We start from the raw sequence: 18,915 nt of genomic DNA, 5'->3' as shown, positions 1-18,915 counted from the left end.
AAAAAAAAGAAAAATCTATGTTGACCCCAGAGAGCTATTAGTTGAAAACTTGGCAGACAGTTGATCTGCAGAAGGATGATGCATCTTTCAGTTTTTTTTACTTAATTTTTATAAGTTAAAAAGATGTGATGCTCTTCTTCTGCATCAGATGCTTTAAAATATGTGTAGCATTTCAAGCTGTCTTGGACAACAACATCTTATGATTTCCACCCAATTTCATAAGAAAATAAAATTATATCATTAAGTGATATCTGATGATGTATTTTAGAGCAGCTGTTTTATTTGTGAAATTTCCCAGGATGCTTCTGTTTGCATCTCTCAAGTGCATGAGGACTGAGTGGGCTGGTCTGAAGTAAATCTTTCAGAACCCCTAAAGCCAACTGGCTCTCACTATCTATAATGTAATGGTTCTCCAGGTTTCCCAAATGCTGAAATCCTATCCCATGTCAAAGGTTTTAAATATGAGCGTGACTCCACAATTTGGATAACTTACCAGCAGATGAAACCTGCTCGACCTGCCGACTGTCTCCTCATTATGAATTCTCATCTGCATTTTTAAACCAGTCGGTTTCTATTCAACTGAGATCAATTCTGCATTTCGTTGGTTTCAGTGTTTCTCGGCATGAAGCTGGACACGTTTTCTTTTCACCTAAAAACTGCAGATTTATAAATCAAAATTGGAACATTGATTGCCTTACTGAGCAATAAATGGAATCCAATTAGCTATGCAAATATTTCAAATGTTTTATATAAAAGGCTTAACAAAAGCACAGAAAACTGCAATTATGTTAGAACATTCAGAAGTATAAAGCAATGTTTGCAAAAAAGGAAAAAAAATGCAAATAAGAGCTGCAGAAAATGCTAGTGATATTGTTTTTAAACAACCTCCCTGAATATTTGAACCTTCTTGGACATATAAAAGCCTTAAAATGAATGACTGTTTTAAAGCAGTAGAAGAAGCTGACATTATTCTACTGAATCCCACAATTTTAGCTTATTCAGTGGAGGGGAGGGGGGGGGAGAGAAATCCCACATTGAGAAATATTTGTTGAACCCCCCACCTTGTTCCAATATGACACCAGTTCTTCTATTAGATTTCACAATGTTGGAAAAGTCTGGAATGGATTTCTGGCAATTACTATTTGGACGATCTGTAGAGATTATGCAGATTCCTGCGTCTTCCCTCATGTCGTCTTCTCAGGTTTTCTTTGGCCATGAAAGAGGCTTCAATTTGATTCTGATTAACAGTTTGTGTTTTTGATTTGGCCATTTGTTTTGAATCATTATCCTGCCGAAAGACTCAGTTATGACCAGTTTTCCGACAGATTAATTTTAAATCTCCCCCCTTGCTGTGTGACCTTTTCTGCACCTTTTCAGTATTTTTCAGTCGGACTGAAAAATACTCCTTTTCACGGGTTTGGACTTTCCCTGCAACTCTGTTGCAACTGCGCATGGCCTTGAAAAGTAACTGTGCAGGGACATTTCATTATTTACACAATAAGTAATGATTAGATCACAGGATTTGACCCCTTAAATGACAGCAATTTGCAAGTGACCATTGCTGGAACAGTCTAGTTGATCCTTAACTGGAATACCGCAGTAAGTCTTTTTTTGTTTGTTTCTGAGCAATTTCTTGTGAAAACTAGAATAGATTTCTTAAGTTTTATTTGCCATCACTCATTTTGCAATATCTCTCCAGGTATTTAAACTGCCATGTTCTCATTCTGTTTTATTTTAGCGATGAAGTTCTGTGTTGCTGCTTTTCTCTTCCTGGCATTCTTCTGCCACGGCAGTTTTTCCTGTCCAGCTTTGTGCAAATGCTACCCCACAAGTGTGGAGGTCGTTTGTAGTGAAGTTCCTTTGACGGAGTATCCATCAGCGGGTCTTCCAGAGAACACCACCATGCTGACAATTCAGCTGACAAACATCACCTCCATATCAGAACACCACCTCAAAGCAACACCACTTCTGAAAGAGCTCCATCTTTATGGGAACCAGCTTCAGAGCCTCTCGTCTCATTTACTCAGAGGAGTTCCTCAGCTGCATACGTTGGATCTGACCGGAAACGAGCTGAGTGATCTGCCTGTAGACGTCTTTGGCGATGCTCCACTTCGAAACTTGGTTCTTAAGAACAATCAGATTAAGCGGGCAGATCCAAAGTGGCTTCCTCATAACAGCAGCTTGACCTGGTTGGACCTCTCTGAAAATCATCTAACAGAGATCCCAGTTGATTTGCTTCAGAGGCTCCCTCACCTAGAGAATATTGACTTGTCCAACAACCGACTGGAAAAGATGCCACCAAACTCCCTGGACCATCTGACTAAACTCGAGAGGCTAAACCTGCAAAACAACAAGCTTGAGACTTTGGATGCGTCTGTTTTCCAGTTCACACACAACCTCACTTCTCTGTTGCTCTCTCAAAACAAGCTCGCCAAACTCCCACAGTACCTCTTCCAGGGACTCGCCAGACTCACACATCTCAGTCTGGATGACAACCAGCTCAGCCGCATCCCCAAAGGTTTCCTTGACTCGCTGAGCTCCCTTGAGGAAGGTGGACTGGACCTGTCTGTCAACCCACTACTTTGTGACAGGGAAGCAGAGTACCTGTGGAGGTGGCTTCAGAGAAACAAGAAGAAGGTTTTGTTGGCAGACAACATCACCTGTTCATTGCCCGAGTCTCTCGCAGGGCGCTCGGTAATTTCCCTTACAGAAAACGATCTGAACATCGGGTCTCAACCTTCCTGATTCTGACTGTAATTAGGTGTATAAAAGGGCTAATTCATGATTTTTTTTTTGACTGAGGTCCTGTTAAATTGTATAAGCTGTTAATTTCACAGAAGCTGAAGATATTGGCTCGTCTGAAGCAAAGTTCTACGTCCTTAACATGTCTAAAATCGCAGAAATGGCACATCGGTTTATGACGGTGCAATCAAAGCATGTTTGGTTGGTCATATAAAAAAATGATTACTTGGGAAATAGAAGTGTTGTGCTATTCCATTAGTCTTTTTATATGAAACCTAAATGAAAACAAAATGTGTATATTTTTTTTTATATTACAGTTATGTTGTATCTGTAATATAAGAATAAAAAGATGTAAAAAGTTAACAGTTGTTCAAGTGAACACTTTTATTGATCTTAAAAATCTGCCAGATTTTTTATTTTTTTTTTTTTTGTATGTCTTCTGGAACTATTTTATATGTTTTTTTTCTTCATGCATGTTTAAACACTGGAAGGTCATTGGTGGTGCACCACCAACTTTCTTTTCTGAAGTAAATAACCATTGTTTTCTGTATAAAATTGGACTGAATTCTTGTTGGCCAAGATGGTGTGCAAAAACAGAATATCATTTTATTTTTAAGTGCAAATATAACAGTTATTTAAAACATACTAAATTAACAATGACAGTTTTGAGATGCAGAAGATTGGTTTGGTCTTTTTTCCTCTTGGGTTAGCTGTTAGCTTTAGCCACTGGGGCTTCCTAATCTGAACAAGAAGTTATCTGCTGATGCATTGGAGATTTTGGCTCATCCTGACATTTCAGTAAAATAAACTTACTGTTAATTCTGTAGCCATCCTTTAAGAAATGTTTTATATCAATAAGATTTAAATGTTTAAGATTTCCCATTAGCTTGTTTTTGTTTGGGCAGGGACATGTATTCATTAATCATTTGTTAATGCAAGCACTGAAGATTTTTATTTTATTTTTTTTAAAGGAAATGGATAAAGATGCAACCAAAGCAATACGATGACTTGTGGACATTTTAAAATTTCTTTCCAAAAAAAAAAACAAAAAAAAAACTTTTTGCAGACATTTGAATGTTTGCGTTTTACATTTGCCTTTACTCCAGAGAGGAGTTTGGTCGCTTTGGACTTCGACTCTTCTCAGAAAGGCTCGACAGGACTAGACTGAAATTTGCAAAGATAGTTTAGGAAAGTTTGCAGCTACTTGTTTAGTGCAAACGTTTGAATCTAGCCGTGTTCCTTTTCTATTAAAATTTTGAGCAATTGTTTCAGCATGCCATGATTGGGTTTCGATTGGTCCCATTTAAAACCTTTTTATGAGAGATTTTAGTTTTTCTTTCAGACTTTTCAAAGACCATAAAATGGTATTGGATGGGTTTCTATCAATACTAAGTGCTTGACGGTGGTTCTGAAATCCAACAAAAAGAAAATATCCCACCTGTTTCTGCTTCAATTAATAAATTACATTTCACATGTTGACAATATAAAAAGGTAGGAATGCGACCATTTTGTCTTTTGTTGTTGAATTTCAACCCTGGATTGAATGTGACTATAGTAGCAAGGCTTTAAGTGACATGTCATTATCACCTCTTCCCACACGTCTCTTTTATAATAAACATATAAGTGAATCAGCCTTGGACGTGTTTTGGATTTTCTCCTTTCAGTTATATGCATGTTTTAAAAAAAATCCTTTGCAATAATATATGAATTAAAAAGGTTTTTGCAAGACAGGAAGGAGAAGATATTGATTTTAACAGCTACATTGTTGCTGTTACAAAGTACAAGAAAACAGTAACCACTTTATTTGCTCTGCTCTGTTTGCCTTTTGCAACATTTCATCCTGATTCACTGCCCTAATATGCTCAGCCTTGTGTGAAAAACAGTCCAGACTTGAAAGGAGTCGAGTTCCTGCTGCTCTTTTCAGGTAGGCATACATTAACAAGAACCATTTATACAATAAAGTGTTGATTTGTTCTTAAAGTGATTTTGTTTTCCAGAGTTTCCCTGCAGAGATGAAGTTGTTGCTCCTTGTCACTTTCATTGCACTAGCTGAATTTGACTACCATAGAAGAAGTGCTCACTCGTGTCCGGATCGATGCTCGTGCTCTTTTGAGCCTTCAGCTGCTGAGGTGGTGTGCAGCAAAGGTGGCCTCACAGATTTTCCTAGAACTGGTTTTCCTACCAACACCACACTAATATCCATCCAAAGCACACACCTCAGCAGCGTCACTGCCGGCGATCTGAGCGCTGTGCCGTTCCTAAACAAGCTGCAGCTCTATCACACCAATCTGGCAAACCTTTCCTCAGATCTATTGGTCTCCTTATCCCACTTGGACACTTTGGATCTCACAGGAAACAAGCTAGCTAAATTGCCCGCAAACGTGTTCAGTCACAGCTCGCTTCGCAACCTGGTGCTGAAAAGCAACCAGCTGCCAGAAGCCGACCCTGCATGGTTTTCTGGCAACAGCAGCCTTCTCTATCTGGATTTGTCCGGTAACCATCTGACAAACCTCTCGGCCGCTCTGCTTCGCAAACTTCCCCTTCTGCAGACCCTGGATCTGGACGGCAACAGTCTTCAAGAGTTGCAAGCCGACGTGTTCAGGAACCTGCATCACCTGGAGACGCTAAATCTGGCTGGGAACAAATTAATAACCCTTAAACCTCAATTATTTGCTCATAATCTGCAACTAAAATACCTGTACCTGCAGGAGAATCGGCTTCAGGATCTGCCAGTGAACCTCCTACACAGACTTCAAAACCTTGAGCTTCTGCTGCTGAATCAGAATCAGCTTCGCCACCTCCCCGCAGGCCTGCTGGATGGGGTTAATCCCTCTGTGCAGATAATCCTGACGGGGAACCCCTGGGAGTGTGATGGGAAGATGGAGTACTTGTGGAGGTGGCTCACCAACCATCGGCAAAATGTTCTCTTTGAGACGGAGGTGACTTGCGATAACCCAAAGGCACTGAAAAATCGACAAGTGTCGTCTCTAACTGACAGTCAGCTTGGTGTAAGATTACAATGAATGAGAAAATGCAGAAAAGTAAATATTTGACTTTTGTTCCCTTTTTTGGTTGCACGTCAAGTAAATAAATAATGATAAACATTGCTGTGTTCTCCTGAGGTGTTTTCTGAAAGTCCAATATTTTCAAATTCTCTGGAGCCTTTTACAATGTTTACAATGCCTTTGCAAACATATTCAGACTGTTTCACGTTTTGTTATGCTGCAACCAAAACCGTCACTGTATTTTATTTGGATTCTATGCAGTAGACAAAAATGCTGATCGTCATTGTGAAGTGAAAGCTGTCTCCCCTGAGTCTGGGTGGAAATATTTTCCACCTGTGTTGCTGCCTCAAGTCTTCAGTGAAGTGTCTCGATCAGAGTTGCATGTCTAGAGACTAATGTGGTTCCAAATTCTTTGCAAAACTGTTCTGGCCTAGTTTGAGTGTCTGTGAGCAATTTTCAAGCCTTGGCACAAATTATTGATTAAATATCTTCTAATATTTTGTAAAATGAAGCTCTGGTTTTACGATTCGGGTTGTCCTACAGGAATGTGAACTTCAGCCATATCAGTTTTTTTTGCATCCTTACATAAAACTACATTACGCAGAGGTTATTGACATTTGCTTCAAAAGGGAATTAGTCACACTGAACTTCATTGAGCCGTGCCATTGTAAAAAGATCTAAACAAAAATGTTTGCACAATTTTATTAGAAAATATTTTCAAACATCTACGTATATGTTGCCTTTCATTTACAGAATCGATCTGGTTGTAAAAATAAAAGTATGAAAACTTCCCATTTATTCTATGCCTGCTAAAACCAACCTCCTGTTGAAAAACTGAGTAATTGCAGTGTTCAAACACAGGAACTAAAAATACCGGACAGAAACTGCAATCAAATCCCACATTTTTATGGGTGAAGAATTGCGTGAAAATGAAGGCTTTTCTCTTGTAAGATTCGTGCAGCGCAGCCTTTTCAGCAACAAATCTGTCTCAGTCGGCTGCATCGCAGATTGCTACATTGTTTCAGCGGTGCCCTTTTGTTTTTAATGATGTTCAGTACGTGGGCGTGGGTGTGTGGGCAATAAAAATGGCCGAGTCTTGAAACTGACCTCTGCTGGATGTGTTTAAATATCTACTTCTTTCTTTTTTCTTTGGCTGTTTTCCTTTATCGCGTTGTATTTGTGTGTACCATCGCTGTGCCCACACACTCTGGTCCTGGAGCCTCAATCGCACTGAGGTGTGCTGGGCTCTAATGTATAACTCTTCTAAAACATGAATCATGGCAGCCTCTGGATGCTGGTACTTATGAAAATTAAACCTCTCTCATAGGTGTTCCCCAAAAGGCGGGAAACAGAACTTGAGACGTTTGATGTATGTCTTCCTTTATGTTTGCTTGAATTGCATCCTGAAGGTTAAAGGTAGAGGAAGTGGGCCGAATGGTTCGAATCCTAATTCTCTTTTATTAGAACCCCCTCGGGACTCGAGCATCTGTTTTGAAGAAAGTGAGTCTTCTCCTCTTTCTTTATAACTCCTGCTTCCTTTTAGGTGGGACATTTAATCTGTTTGTGCTTCTCCAAACCCCAAGGCTTGGACATATTTAAGTGGACAACACAGCGTTTCTTGGAGAAACGGCAATGATTAGTAGGTGTTGTGTTTTCTGGCCGGCATGCTGCCGTTCGGTGTTTACTACTGATACGGTTTTCAGGCATTTTCTGGTTTCAAGTTGTAACAACGCAGATATTATTATATCTGATAGCTGCTCATTAGGATATATTAGACAATTTACAACACAACATTGATGTTGGCAGTTTTTTCTTTGTTTATAGTGAGTATATCAGGTTTCCTCTCTGCAAGATGACAAATCATCAGTAAAATGAAACGCCTTTTCTAAAGCCAGACATTTGGCTTTACTTATATTTAATCAAATTTGTGTCATGATTTTTGGTCTGATCATTAGACCCAAATGGAGAGCAGACTTTAATGAAAAAAAAAAAAAACTGAACAAAAACTTACAAACAGGATCCAGGTACATGGAGTATAATGCTGGATCAGTTGACTGGAGCTGCTCAAACTGCTGCATTTAACTTTTATAAACAGTATGTTGTTTGTTTGTTTTGTTTTTTTTTTTCTTTACATATTTGTTAAAACTATCACCATCAACTTCCAGTCAGAAACAACCAATCAGAGCCAGGAGGAAGGTCTTAGCACTGTCAGTCACCCTCGTTTAGACACTGCTCAGTGTGTTTATGGGGGAAAAGCAACTTACAATTACAGAAAAATTATTTATGCATCGTCTTTGGTTGCCATGCTTACTAGCCTGATCATTCATGTTGGCCTCTGATGTGGAGAACTAGCTGTAGCCCAGCAGAGAGCGAGGAGGGAGAGGAGAGCAGCTTTGCCACTTACTGACCCAACACATACCTCACATCCAGTGACATCCACTGAAATTTGTACAATGTTACTTAATGCGGCAACCTCATCTGGAAATATTACTGAATGACACATAGCGCCTTGCAGAGTCTCAGTCTACACTGATGAAATTAGATCCAGTTTTTCTTCACTGACAGTCTAAATAGCTTGACATGGGGGCTTAGAACTATTTCTTAACTAATTCAGATTATAACAACTCAGCCACTAGAGGACACTCATACACTGAGTGCAGAGCAAAAAGGGGATCTTTAGATACGCCAGTGAGGCAAAATAAGACACATTGTTACAGGAGCTTTTGTATGTCACATCAAAAGTATATTAGATGTCAAAACATTGGTTTATGTGAACAGAATATGTTAAAATTGAAGATGATGCAGCTTCTTGACGGAATATCACGGTTTGTGGTCAAATATTTTAAGCAACCTCTTGTGATTTTTAAAGCTTAGGCAAAAAGGGCTCTCACATTTGGGGTTATGGATGCTGTCATGGACAGACGTAACACACTAATTGCCCTAGACAAACTCTATGTACTTCATTTGATAACAGTTTAAAAGAAAATCGCCAAACTATAACATATATATAAAATTAACATATATATAAAATAAAGAACACCTACAAGAATAAAAGGCCTTTTTTATCTGCTGCAGTGCCCATTTTTCTCTTCATCGTTGACATTTCTTTAGTCACACTAACCTTTTAACGTTTGTCTAAGTCTACAATAAGAAAAGCGGTTGTTAGACTCATTAAAAGCTTTTCTCCTGGTGGGTGAAGAAAGTCACACTGCTTCTGCTTTTAGAAATTTGAGGCTATTATCATGAAACTTAATGCCCTGTAAAACATTCCAGCGAAGCCTTTTATCAATCTTCAAAAGCTTTTCGCCCACGCCTGCGAACACGCACACACACACACGCACACGCACACACACACACGCACACGCACACACACACATGTGTTTATCCCACAGATTTTGCTGCTTGCACATCTAATCGATATATAGCTAAAGGTCAGCGTGGGGCGAGGGATGATCACGGGCTTTCAAATGCATCTTCATTCATCATAATCTTTCAGAAATGTTCCAAATCTCATTTCCCGGCTCATAAATCTCCACTCCACATAACAACACACTTGAGGTAGACATGTGGTAATGCGTCTGTGCATTATCTTGTTATAGGCAAGGAGAACAGAGGTCACTTACCCTGCCTTATAACTCGTTCTTGTAAATGGCCGCTCCAGATCTCCAAGGAAATAGGCTATTAGCTGGCTTTCCGTTGATGGACGTTAAGCTTAATAGTTTACCACAAACTGAGGCCATTTTCCCGATGGAATAAAGTGTTGTTGAAACCTGAGAGGCAAAATTCAAAGAGACAGGTGTTTACAGACCAGAACATATATCTAGACATGCAATTTACGACAACAATTGAATGCGGGTGCACATAATAACGATTTTCTTTTTTAAATGTAGAGCGTGCTTAAAGTGCTCATTTTAAACAAAAACACTGACCTGGTTTTGTGTAGAGGATTAGTTCAGTCAAATTGGGTTTCTTTTCTGAAAGAAAAACCTCAGGGCACCAACCTCTGAAAATGTTTATCACACTGGAAACGATGTGTGCAAAATCTGAAAACAAAATTCTATTAGTAAATCATACTAAAAAAAATTTTTGGGAGAAACTGTTATGCTCAGTAAAATAAAACATCTCCTAAAAATTATCGAAAATATTACCAAAATTTGGTCAATTATTCCATTTGTGATTTACTTTTACTTTTTGAAATATCACAGACTCCTTCTCCTTGTCAATCTTCAGGATGAGAAGATCGAAAGATTACGTCATCAAAGTATTGAAGAATATCTTTTACTACAAATTGTTTACTACTATATAAGTAAAACTATATTGTTAATTTTGCTTAGGGATAGTTTCACACTACACCATCCACCTCGGGGTTCAGCTTGAAAAACTGTAAATCTCTTCGACTGAGCAGTTCATCGCCTGTTTAAAAATGTCAGACTTTTTCTTCCTTTTCAAGGTCCTTCTGTTCTCCTTGACTGGAGCTGCTTTTGTAAATAAATATGTCCTCCTGTGGTGAGTGAAATAAGTCCCGCTGAAATTTGTCCAAGGAATTCTTTCACTACTTTTCTTGTGCCACTTGATTTTCTTCCAAGCTGTGGCAGATTTACTTCCCCATTGGTTTTCGTCTGTAATCAAATGCAGTGACCCCCAACAGAAGAGACAAATGTTCCAAAGGATTTTATTACCTCCAGGCACAAAGACAACACATTTCATCGCCATTTGACGTTTTGTATATCCACTGCGACTTGTTGAATCCGCTTCTGTAAATTGTCATGTCTGCTTGTACTATTTTTTATTTTTTATTTTTTTTCGTTTTTCTTTACGTCCCAAGAGGCTTTCTGCAGTGTCTGCAACAGGACTTTCACCTGTTATTGTTGTGGCTGGTGTAGAGTCACGCTGAGGTCCCGGGCAGCTACTGAAACGTGTTCGCAGCATGTTCAGAAAGGTCAGGGCTACTAACGAATATCATGTGCCATTAATACGCTGTGAGAGGAGGTCAGTACAGCTGTTTATGAGGTCAAGCTTGAATCCAATTGGATGGGAAAAAAACAACTGCTGGAAGATTTTATAAACAACTTATGAAGGTTTAAGGTTAGGACAAGCTTCTGTATGCCAAGGATGTCCTTACTTTAGCATGGAAAAGGAAGTTCATATGTCCATCCACCATAGGGGTTAACAGGTACTTGAGGAAAATCCCACTCCAAATGACAACTCCTCAGCTGATTTTGGGGGATCCCGTGTCCAGGCCAATAGCTCCTCTAGTGGGTTCTTAGTCTCCATCTCCTATTAGGACCTACTTGTTTAAACTCTAAAAGGAGGGGGTCCTTAACAGATGCCTGAACCACGTCAACTGTCAGTGTCGAGCACTTCAAGCTTTGATGAGCTACACCTCTGTGTCTAAGGCTGAGTCCAGAGAAAGCTAATTTCAGTTGCTTGTTCTCTTGATTATTAGGATTTTTAAAAGCAATCACAATTGTAAGCAAGCAAATTTATATTTACCAGTATTTTTACATAAATTTAGAACACCGGTAATTTATACAAAACAATTTGTTACCTTCCTGCAGCCTGCATCAATGTTTAATGATCCCATGTGTGCAGGATTGTCCTTTTGATCAAACTCAAACTGGAGTGACGTGAAGATGAAACTATCAGACAAATGTGACGGCTCCTCCTGTTAAGTCTCAGCAAGAACGCAAGCAAATGCATGTCCTACAGAGACCGCATGCAACAAGTTTCTGTGAAAATGTACTTGTTCATTTCATGAAATTATTTTTTCCATAGCAAGTGACCTAATTTCACAACTCCTATTTTTGCATGCATTTCCTCTCCTGTCTTATGTAACTATTAAATGTGAGGAGTTGATGCAAGAATCAGTCTCCTGAGCTGAGAGGGCTTCATTTATTATGAGACGAATATAGCACATTCGCATCTAGTTTTAAAACATTCCTCCACATTAGCTCAAGTAGTTACAAGCCCAAGGCTGCACATTTCCATATTGCCAACCGTCATGTTTTCACACATTAAAAAAATGCATGTGTGAACTCTCTTGTGAGAGAGACGAGTCTCAGAGGACAGGTGACTGAGGTATTGCTGTCGCTAAACCTGATTTTTATATAATACAAGCCTGATCTAATTGTAATTTTCGAATCAGGATAATGATTTACTTCATCAAAGTATTTTGTCTCTGAAGAACAGGGGTCATAAGTGTACATATCAGTTCCATCAGGTTTGGTCTCGCAAGACCAGTTTCAATAGTTGGATGTCCTTTACAAAAAACAAAAAAAAAACGAAGTGGCACAGGGCTATTACTGCATAGAAGATTAATTAAAATATGCCCTCTGTAGCTGTTTTTAAAGTCTTTCAGTGAAGGGCAAACACCACGACTTTAACAACAGACAGCTGTTTTAGCTCCTCACAATACAAGCTCTACAAAGCTGGAAAGCCCTGCCTTTCATGCTACTGTTTATAACGCTAATTAAATCCATTTGCTAAGAAAACCCAGAAAGGGACCGATTGATTTCCAAATAAACTCAGGCGGCTTTAACCAGCTTTGGCTTTGAACAAAGTTATTTGAAGCGACCTGTCCTCGCAAGGCTTGATCAAAGGAGCTCTGCACAACGGCGATGCATAGAGCACAAAACACAAGACTGACGAGCTAAACCCTGAGCGACGCACCGAAAAGAGGAGAACAATGAGAATAAATATTTAAAGGTCCTGAATTTTAAATCAAACGTGGCGTACGCATACTTGCTGGATTGGAGTTTGGTTTATTTCCAGAGGACTCTGCAATGTCAGCCAAGTGAAATGGAATGCAAAGAAGAGATTACACGTTAATATGAAGCCAATAGTGAGTTGAATTAAAATGGTTTTTACTTTATTTCTCCAATTTCTACTTTCAAAGGGACCATTTTGCTGAGGGAAAAGATTTAAAAAAAATACCCACTGGGAATTTCTGCCGACGAGAGGAGGAGCTGGGAATTAAGCATAACTAGATAAAACTCCGGAGGACTCTTCATCTTCTCATTGTTAATGCAGACGGTTTCCAGACTGTTCAGTTCATTTCAAGGTCTGACTTTTAACTGTCTGGTCCCCAGGAACATTCTTGTCCTTTGGAGGAATCACAGTCAATCCCGAGGCAGCTATAATTTATAATCTTTTCAGTGAGCTCTGGGCTCAGGGTCTTCACATACGGTGCCTTGCAAAACTAGTCATACCTCTTGATTTTTTTTTTTTTTCTACATGTTGACACATTATAACCACAAACATTAACATTTCGGGATTTTGCATTGTGAAGAGAAAAGAGAAGGTTTTGAATCTGAAACGTGACACGCACATGCACTTTGACTTGTCGTTGATGACTTTTGACCTGCACGCAAATCAAGGTGTGTATTGAGGAGCTAATATCGAACATCAATTCAAACCCACTGCCTCCACGGTGAAGCATGGTGGTGGCAGCATCATGCTGTGGGGATTTAACAGTGACATAGAGGCTTGTTCAGATCAAGGCAAAGTTAATGTGAAGTTTTTGTAATAATGAAGGGAAAAATGAGATTTACTTTAAACGTAAAAGTCAAAATTTCTTAAATTAGAATTTTCACGACAAGCTACGTTCACCAAGACACATAAAGTATTAAAATGTTTCTGAATAGATTCTGAATAGATTATGGAGCTTCAAGCCTCCATAAGCCCCCCCAAACATGAAGTGTAATAAGGTTCCATTAGTATGAGAAAGCTATTACACTTTCAATACTTCATTTTTATAGTTATTCAATGTACTGAATAAAACTAATATAATCATGAACAATAAGCAGTAACAATTATTTAACGACCCCGACTGTGCATGTGAATTGAAAACAAATCCTTCCATGTTAGACTTGATGAACTATAATTTACGAAACCGATTAAATGCCACAGAAAAGGATAACGGATTAAACTAATTAGTTCATAACAGCCACATTGCTACCTGTGATTTGATTTACATGCATCAGAAGAAAGGTTCTGGTGTGAATCTGCTCAGCTTTTACTTATCATCAGCAGAGAACAGGTGTCGTTGAGCGTGTGGATGTTTTCACGGTGATAAGACCACATTGCCTCCGTGAGACTCACCAGCATTCACTGTGATGGCCCAGAGGCGCTCAGCTTCTTTTTCATGTAAAAAAGAAAATCCCCACAAAAGCGGTTAACAACCAGAACAAATGAGACCATAACTTCCCCAGCAAACCTCGGGATACTGAGACTAGACTCGGACCAAGTGCAACTCCTGACATTATCCTTCTTTGTTTCCTGCATTGCATGTTTCCTAGCAGCAATATTCTCTAAGCATTAATGTAAATTACCATGTAATAAAAAAAACTGACAATATGATACACCACCACTGGAATATTCTCAGTGCACTCCTAAGTATTACTCAAAGTGTCTACATGTTGAATTTAACCGTTCTCAAGGCCACGTTTGGCTCCCTGCGGAACTGAGTTATTGCCTAAAATGAAAAATACATCCGAGAGCATCTCTGCATGCAAATCATTCTCACATAGAAAGTTGTATCTATCATTCAGTTTTATTGGCTCCATTATAAATCCAGGTAGGTTTTGAACTTTACCAAAAGAAAAAAAAAAATTAATTCTGCTGCTAACTAACATTGGTCTGTCAGCCTTGCAAAAGTACTCCTTCAAATTGACATATTTTCACATTAGAAGCAAAAACCTTAACACATTCGAATAAGTTTAGTTATTTGCTTGTGGTCGGGCAAGAAAAAGTTGAGCGCAAATGTAATCTATATGTGTGGTTTGCATTTGCCTTTCCCGCCCCCTCATTTTGATACCCTTAAAAAACATCCAAGTGCAAAAGATTACATACAGTAGTTAACTAAGCTTATTAAAAGTAGGTCAAAAAGTTAAATGACAAGGCAATTTCTCACAGTGGATTTAACTCAGGGGTATCAGATAAAAGGGGCTGAACACATATCCATGCCAAATGGTTTTTATTTGTCATAAAAATGGAAAACCATGTATTTTCCTTCCTCTGTTATGCATTATTTTGGGCTGATCTATCATCTAAAGTCCCAATGAAATTCATTGAACCTTTTTTTTGTGGTTTGGCAAAATGTGCAAAAGTCAAACGGGCATGAACTCTTTGAACTCAATTTATTACATTTCGTTTGTTGCGATGTTTAATCCTTTAGAACAACATCTTGAATTACAAGTAGCAAGGGATCCAAAATATTAGAGCTTCCACCGGCAGATGCATTAGGTTAAATAAATTTCATGCATTTTTTTTTTCATCTGCACATTTGAAATGCCACAGGCAGATAAGCGGAAGATTTTCCAAGAGAACATTCTGAAAGGTAGGAGCTCTAAAATTGATCAGGTGAAAGGCGACGAGAGAAATGTGAATCCACTTTGGAGAGATGTGTTTTTCTGGGTTAGGTGCATCTCCTCCTACCGCTTCACAGAAGGTCATATTTAATCTGTGTAATTATTGTCAGGCAATTTTGATGCAGGTCGCCTTCTGAATTGAAGTGCTCCGGGGCTCACCTACGCATGCATTTAAAACACTCCTTGTTAAAGCAACAACAACATCTCCCGGAATATGATTTTTATTTTTTGTCGTCTTCAGAATCTGCCATTAGGGAGATTACCTTTTCCCTCTCCGGCAACTGTAAATATCTCTTGAATGAAGAAATGCCTCCGAGAGGCAGGTTGCTAAGCCATGGCATTTTGCACATGCATTCTTACTCCAGCAGGATAAAAATGCAGGTTTTATCTCTTGTCGATATGATAATATTCAAGTTTGTTGAAATAAACTGGTGAGATGAATCTTTCCCCTACGGCAAAAAAAAAAAAAGAGTACCACTCTGCAACATGATTTGTCTGAGTTTGTCTGTGTGTCCGTTCATTTGTGCACAGGGGTTTCCCTATTTTTAGAAGGGGAACAGGTGTTGACAATCTCCCCCTACTAAAAGGTCGAGGGAGAAGGGAAGAGGGAGACAAGTCTGTGCTTCCGCGCTGTCATCGAAACTGTTGGGTGACACTCAAAACCGGCCACGTCAACACTCAACAATCAGCCCCGAGGCTCGACTGGACATAACGTGACATTTCAGGAGTCGCACTGATTTCCTGAAAGCTGACCAACACCAGCTCTCCTGGTGACACCCCCTCCATCTGCTTGGAGCGCACAGTAAATCTGCTCTGAAAGCGTACAAAAGGTTCGGCCTGAGTGTTTATGTACAGAATCACACGGGCTTGACGCCGGGCGGTAACGCGGGATTGTTCCCACGGCGGCGTCGAACTGAACAAACATGACATGCATGCACTGCAGATGACTGCTATCAGCCTTCTCTGCATGCAGCTGTTGATGAAAATCTGAGGCGGGCTAATGTAAACACTGACAGTAAGCACTAAAATAGATGTTTAAAGCAGGGAGTCAGGAACCCATTGAGAGCTATGAAAAAGCCGGGGGATCGGAATAATTCTGTGTATTTTTTTTGCTGGAATTATTGCAAGATATAACAATAATAGTCATAAATCTATACAAATTAGGTGCTTGTGTTATTTGCTTCTTAAACTGCCTTTTTAGGACCACGTGTATAATCTTGTGCTGAAAACAATTATGTAAACCTTTAAGTTGAGCAAACTTATTCACTTACTCAACTCACATTGAGAAATTATTGTTTTTGATTTTTTTTTTAACACAAAACCTTGAAAAGTACATGCAGCTCATCTCTTTTTGGACTCATGCAACATTTTTATGTTACTCATAAGCACTCTGAACTGCCTTGTTGCTGAAAATGTGCTATCTAGATAAAATGACCTTTACCTTTACCTCATTCTTAACTGTTAAGAGAAAGGTGGAAAACTTAGTGAAAACTCTCAGTTCAATGTTCTGATTATTATGTTTGGAGTTATGTGTTTTAGATTTAACTTTGTTTTTATGGCACTTGTGTTTAATTAGTTTCCCCATTTCCTGCAGAGTCAGTTGGTGTAATTTCCAAAGCCTCTGTTCACTCCAGCTTCATGCTGCCACAATCTATTGTTATTCGCTAAGCCTGTTTTGCTTTCAAGTATTTTCCTCCCTTCAGTATAACCACCTTATTTCAGTCAGTCTTTTCCAGATGCTCCTGTTTTTCACCCATTCTTTAGCTCATTGTCGGTGTAAAACTGGAACCTTTAAGTCTCGCAAATAATTGCATAACGATTCTAAAAATTCATACAGACCTGGAACGTCTCACAACTTCTGTGACACTCCGCAACAGAAGATGTCAATCAGTATGACTTGTTGCCTCAGCAAAATGTTGTCCGACAGATCTAACAGACATATCAGTCCATCGATTAATCTGACAGCAGGTTCCAAGTGTTGACGTGTTTATTATTAGAGTCGGATGCTGAAAACAGGGATAGAGGAAGGAGGCAGACAGCAGTGGAAGCTCCTGTGGCTGGCCAAGAGAGCACAAGAATCTACACTTCTGCAGCAGCAGTCCTGAACAATTTTCCCAGAAATCACTGCTGCAAGGTCATGTTAGGGAACATATTTGTCTCAGGTTGTCTTTGGCTGTGGGTCTCCCACTCTGATGGACAGCATCATTGGATCAAGCTCACAACTAGATGTTTTCTTTCACGTTTAAATATTTTTTGCCAAGACAGCTGCCAATCAAAGTCAGATGAGACCAAAGCTGAGCTTTATAGCAACCAGCACGTAGTTTTGTTTTACGTGAATCAAACAATAAATTTGTGGACAAGCTCCTCGGCCAGTGTTAAGCATGGTAGAGGAACTGTGCTACTGTGGGCCTCGGGAACATTATAATCACATAGCGTCGTTTGCTATTTGAAATACCGAGACATTTTTAATGTATTCTCCAACCTTGTGAAGTTTAATAGGGGACAAAGAAGTGCTGTCATGGCAGGTACAGGGTTGCAAGAAGCAATAGCAAAGTGGGAATAATTATGGCATAAAAGTGACTTTATTAAAAACAATTATTTACTGGCATGGCAGTTTTACCCATTGTGAAGAAAAGTATCACATTAAACATCAGAATATAATAAAGTAACTCAGAAAAGGGGCCATATTGACTCCATTTATGCCAACAGAGATGCTAAAAATGATTGGAGTCTCTTCTAGATTTTAGTTTAGACAAGCTTCATTTTAAATCAGCTGTTTTCAAGAGGAAAGCTGTTGGTTGGTTAAGTTAATATATCTGTTTTTTGGTGAGGGGATAATGAGCATTTTTATCTGTTGTTGCTTGTCTCAAACACCCACAGAATGCAACGAACGAGCAACATGTGGGTGTTAAAACTTGTGAATAGCTGGCAGATCACGGCAGGTCACTGCAGAGCACATCACACGTGACTGCAAGTGTAAAGACGAAACAGGGCTGGATTTGGGTGAGTGCAATCATTTGTCTGCTGATGTGGGTAGGCGGCGGACAGGAGAGGAGTGATGTTTGGACACACATGCGATTGTGGATCTAAATTTGAACTTGACGGTACACATGTGTATTTGCATGTGCATCTGCTGTGAGGGGAGCATTGTGCCGTTGCACAATGGATGCTTTTCACATTCCTCCCTTCACCTGTCAGCGCCAACAAAGGCCCTCTTCTCTGGCTTTGACATGTGTGAATCTGCTGCTGGCCAGAGGAGATAGCTGTGGAGTAAAAGATGTGAGTGGGTGGACAGTCTGAACAGTCCCCTTCCCTCCTGACCACCTTCATGTTCTCGCTTTCAGGCTGCAGAGCGGAAGACTTAGAGCTCAGTTGAGAACATCACAGAGGAGGAGGTGGTGGAGAAGTTTCTCTTTTCCAAACTGACATGTTGTAGAAGTGACATATTCACAAACCTCGTCACTGGTAGAGCAGTAATGTCCTGCATCTTATTCTCTAAATAATAATAAATTGATCTTAAACATGTTATCTACTTTAGTTGTTGGCTTGGGGGGGTTCACCGTCATCATGTATGTGCCTGTGATGCTACATTTTTAACACTTGAAAGGCAGCGATTTTTCTCAAAGAAACTAAAGTTATTTTAATGTAATTCTTGTGAAGAAATAATTATTCAACTGGATGCATTAGACCACAGATAAAATAAAAAGTCAAGAAAGCTAAGATCAGCAGTAGATGGATGGATGGATGGATGGATGGATGGATGGATGGATGGATGGATGGATGGATGGATGGATGGATGG

At 39.4% G+C, this 18,915-nt stretch overlaps 2 protein-coding genes across 2 annotated transcripts; both read left to right on the top strand.

Moving 5' to 3' along the window:
• The first annotated feature begins 1,112 nt into the window (after window positions 1-1,112).
• Window positions 1,113-4,375, top strand: LOC103134209 (leucine-rich alpha-2-glycoprotein-like). The gene is made up of 2 exons (XM_007546359.2): window positions 1,113-1,599; window positions 1,739-4,375. Exon 2 carries the CDS (start codon window positions 1,741-1,743, stop codon window positions 2,743-2,745), a length of 1,005 nt encoding a protein of 334 aa, XP_007546421.1. The 5' UTR covers window positions 1,113-1,599; window positions 1,739-1,740; the 3' UTR covers window positions 2,746-4,375.
• A 158-nt stretch (window positions 4,376-4,533) lies between these two features.
• Window positions 4,534-6,817, top strand: LOC103134199 (phospholipase A2 inhibitor-like). Its single transcript, XM_007546349.2, has 2 exons — window positions 4,534-4,666; window positions 4,740-6,817. The coding sequence occupies exon 2, from the start codon at window positions 4,755-4,757 to the stop codon at window positions 5,763-5,765; it is 1,011 nt and encodes a 336-aa protein (XP_007546411.1). The 5' UTR covers window positions 4,534-4,666; window positions 4,740-4,754; the 3' UTR covers window positions 5,766-6,817.
• The last annotated feature ends 12,098 nt before the right edge of the window (window positions 6,818-18,915 follow it).

This window comes from Poecilia formosa, unplaced genomic scaffold (genome assembly GCF_000485575.1).
Source record: "Poecilia formosa unplaced genomic scaffold, Poecilia_formosa-5.1.2 Scaffold1, whole genome shotgun sequence".
Lineage (NCBI taxonomy): Eukaryota > Metazoa > Chordata > Actinopteri > Cyprinodontiformes > Poeciliidae > Poecilia > Poecilia formosa.
Note: the sequence above shows the minus strand (reverse complement) of the source record. Positions and strands in the feature narration are given on the sequence as shown.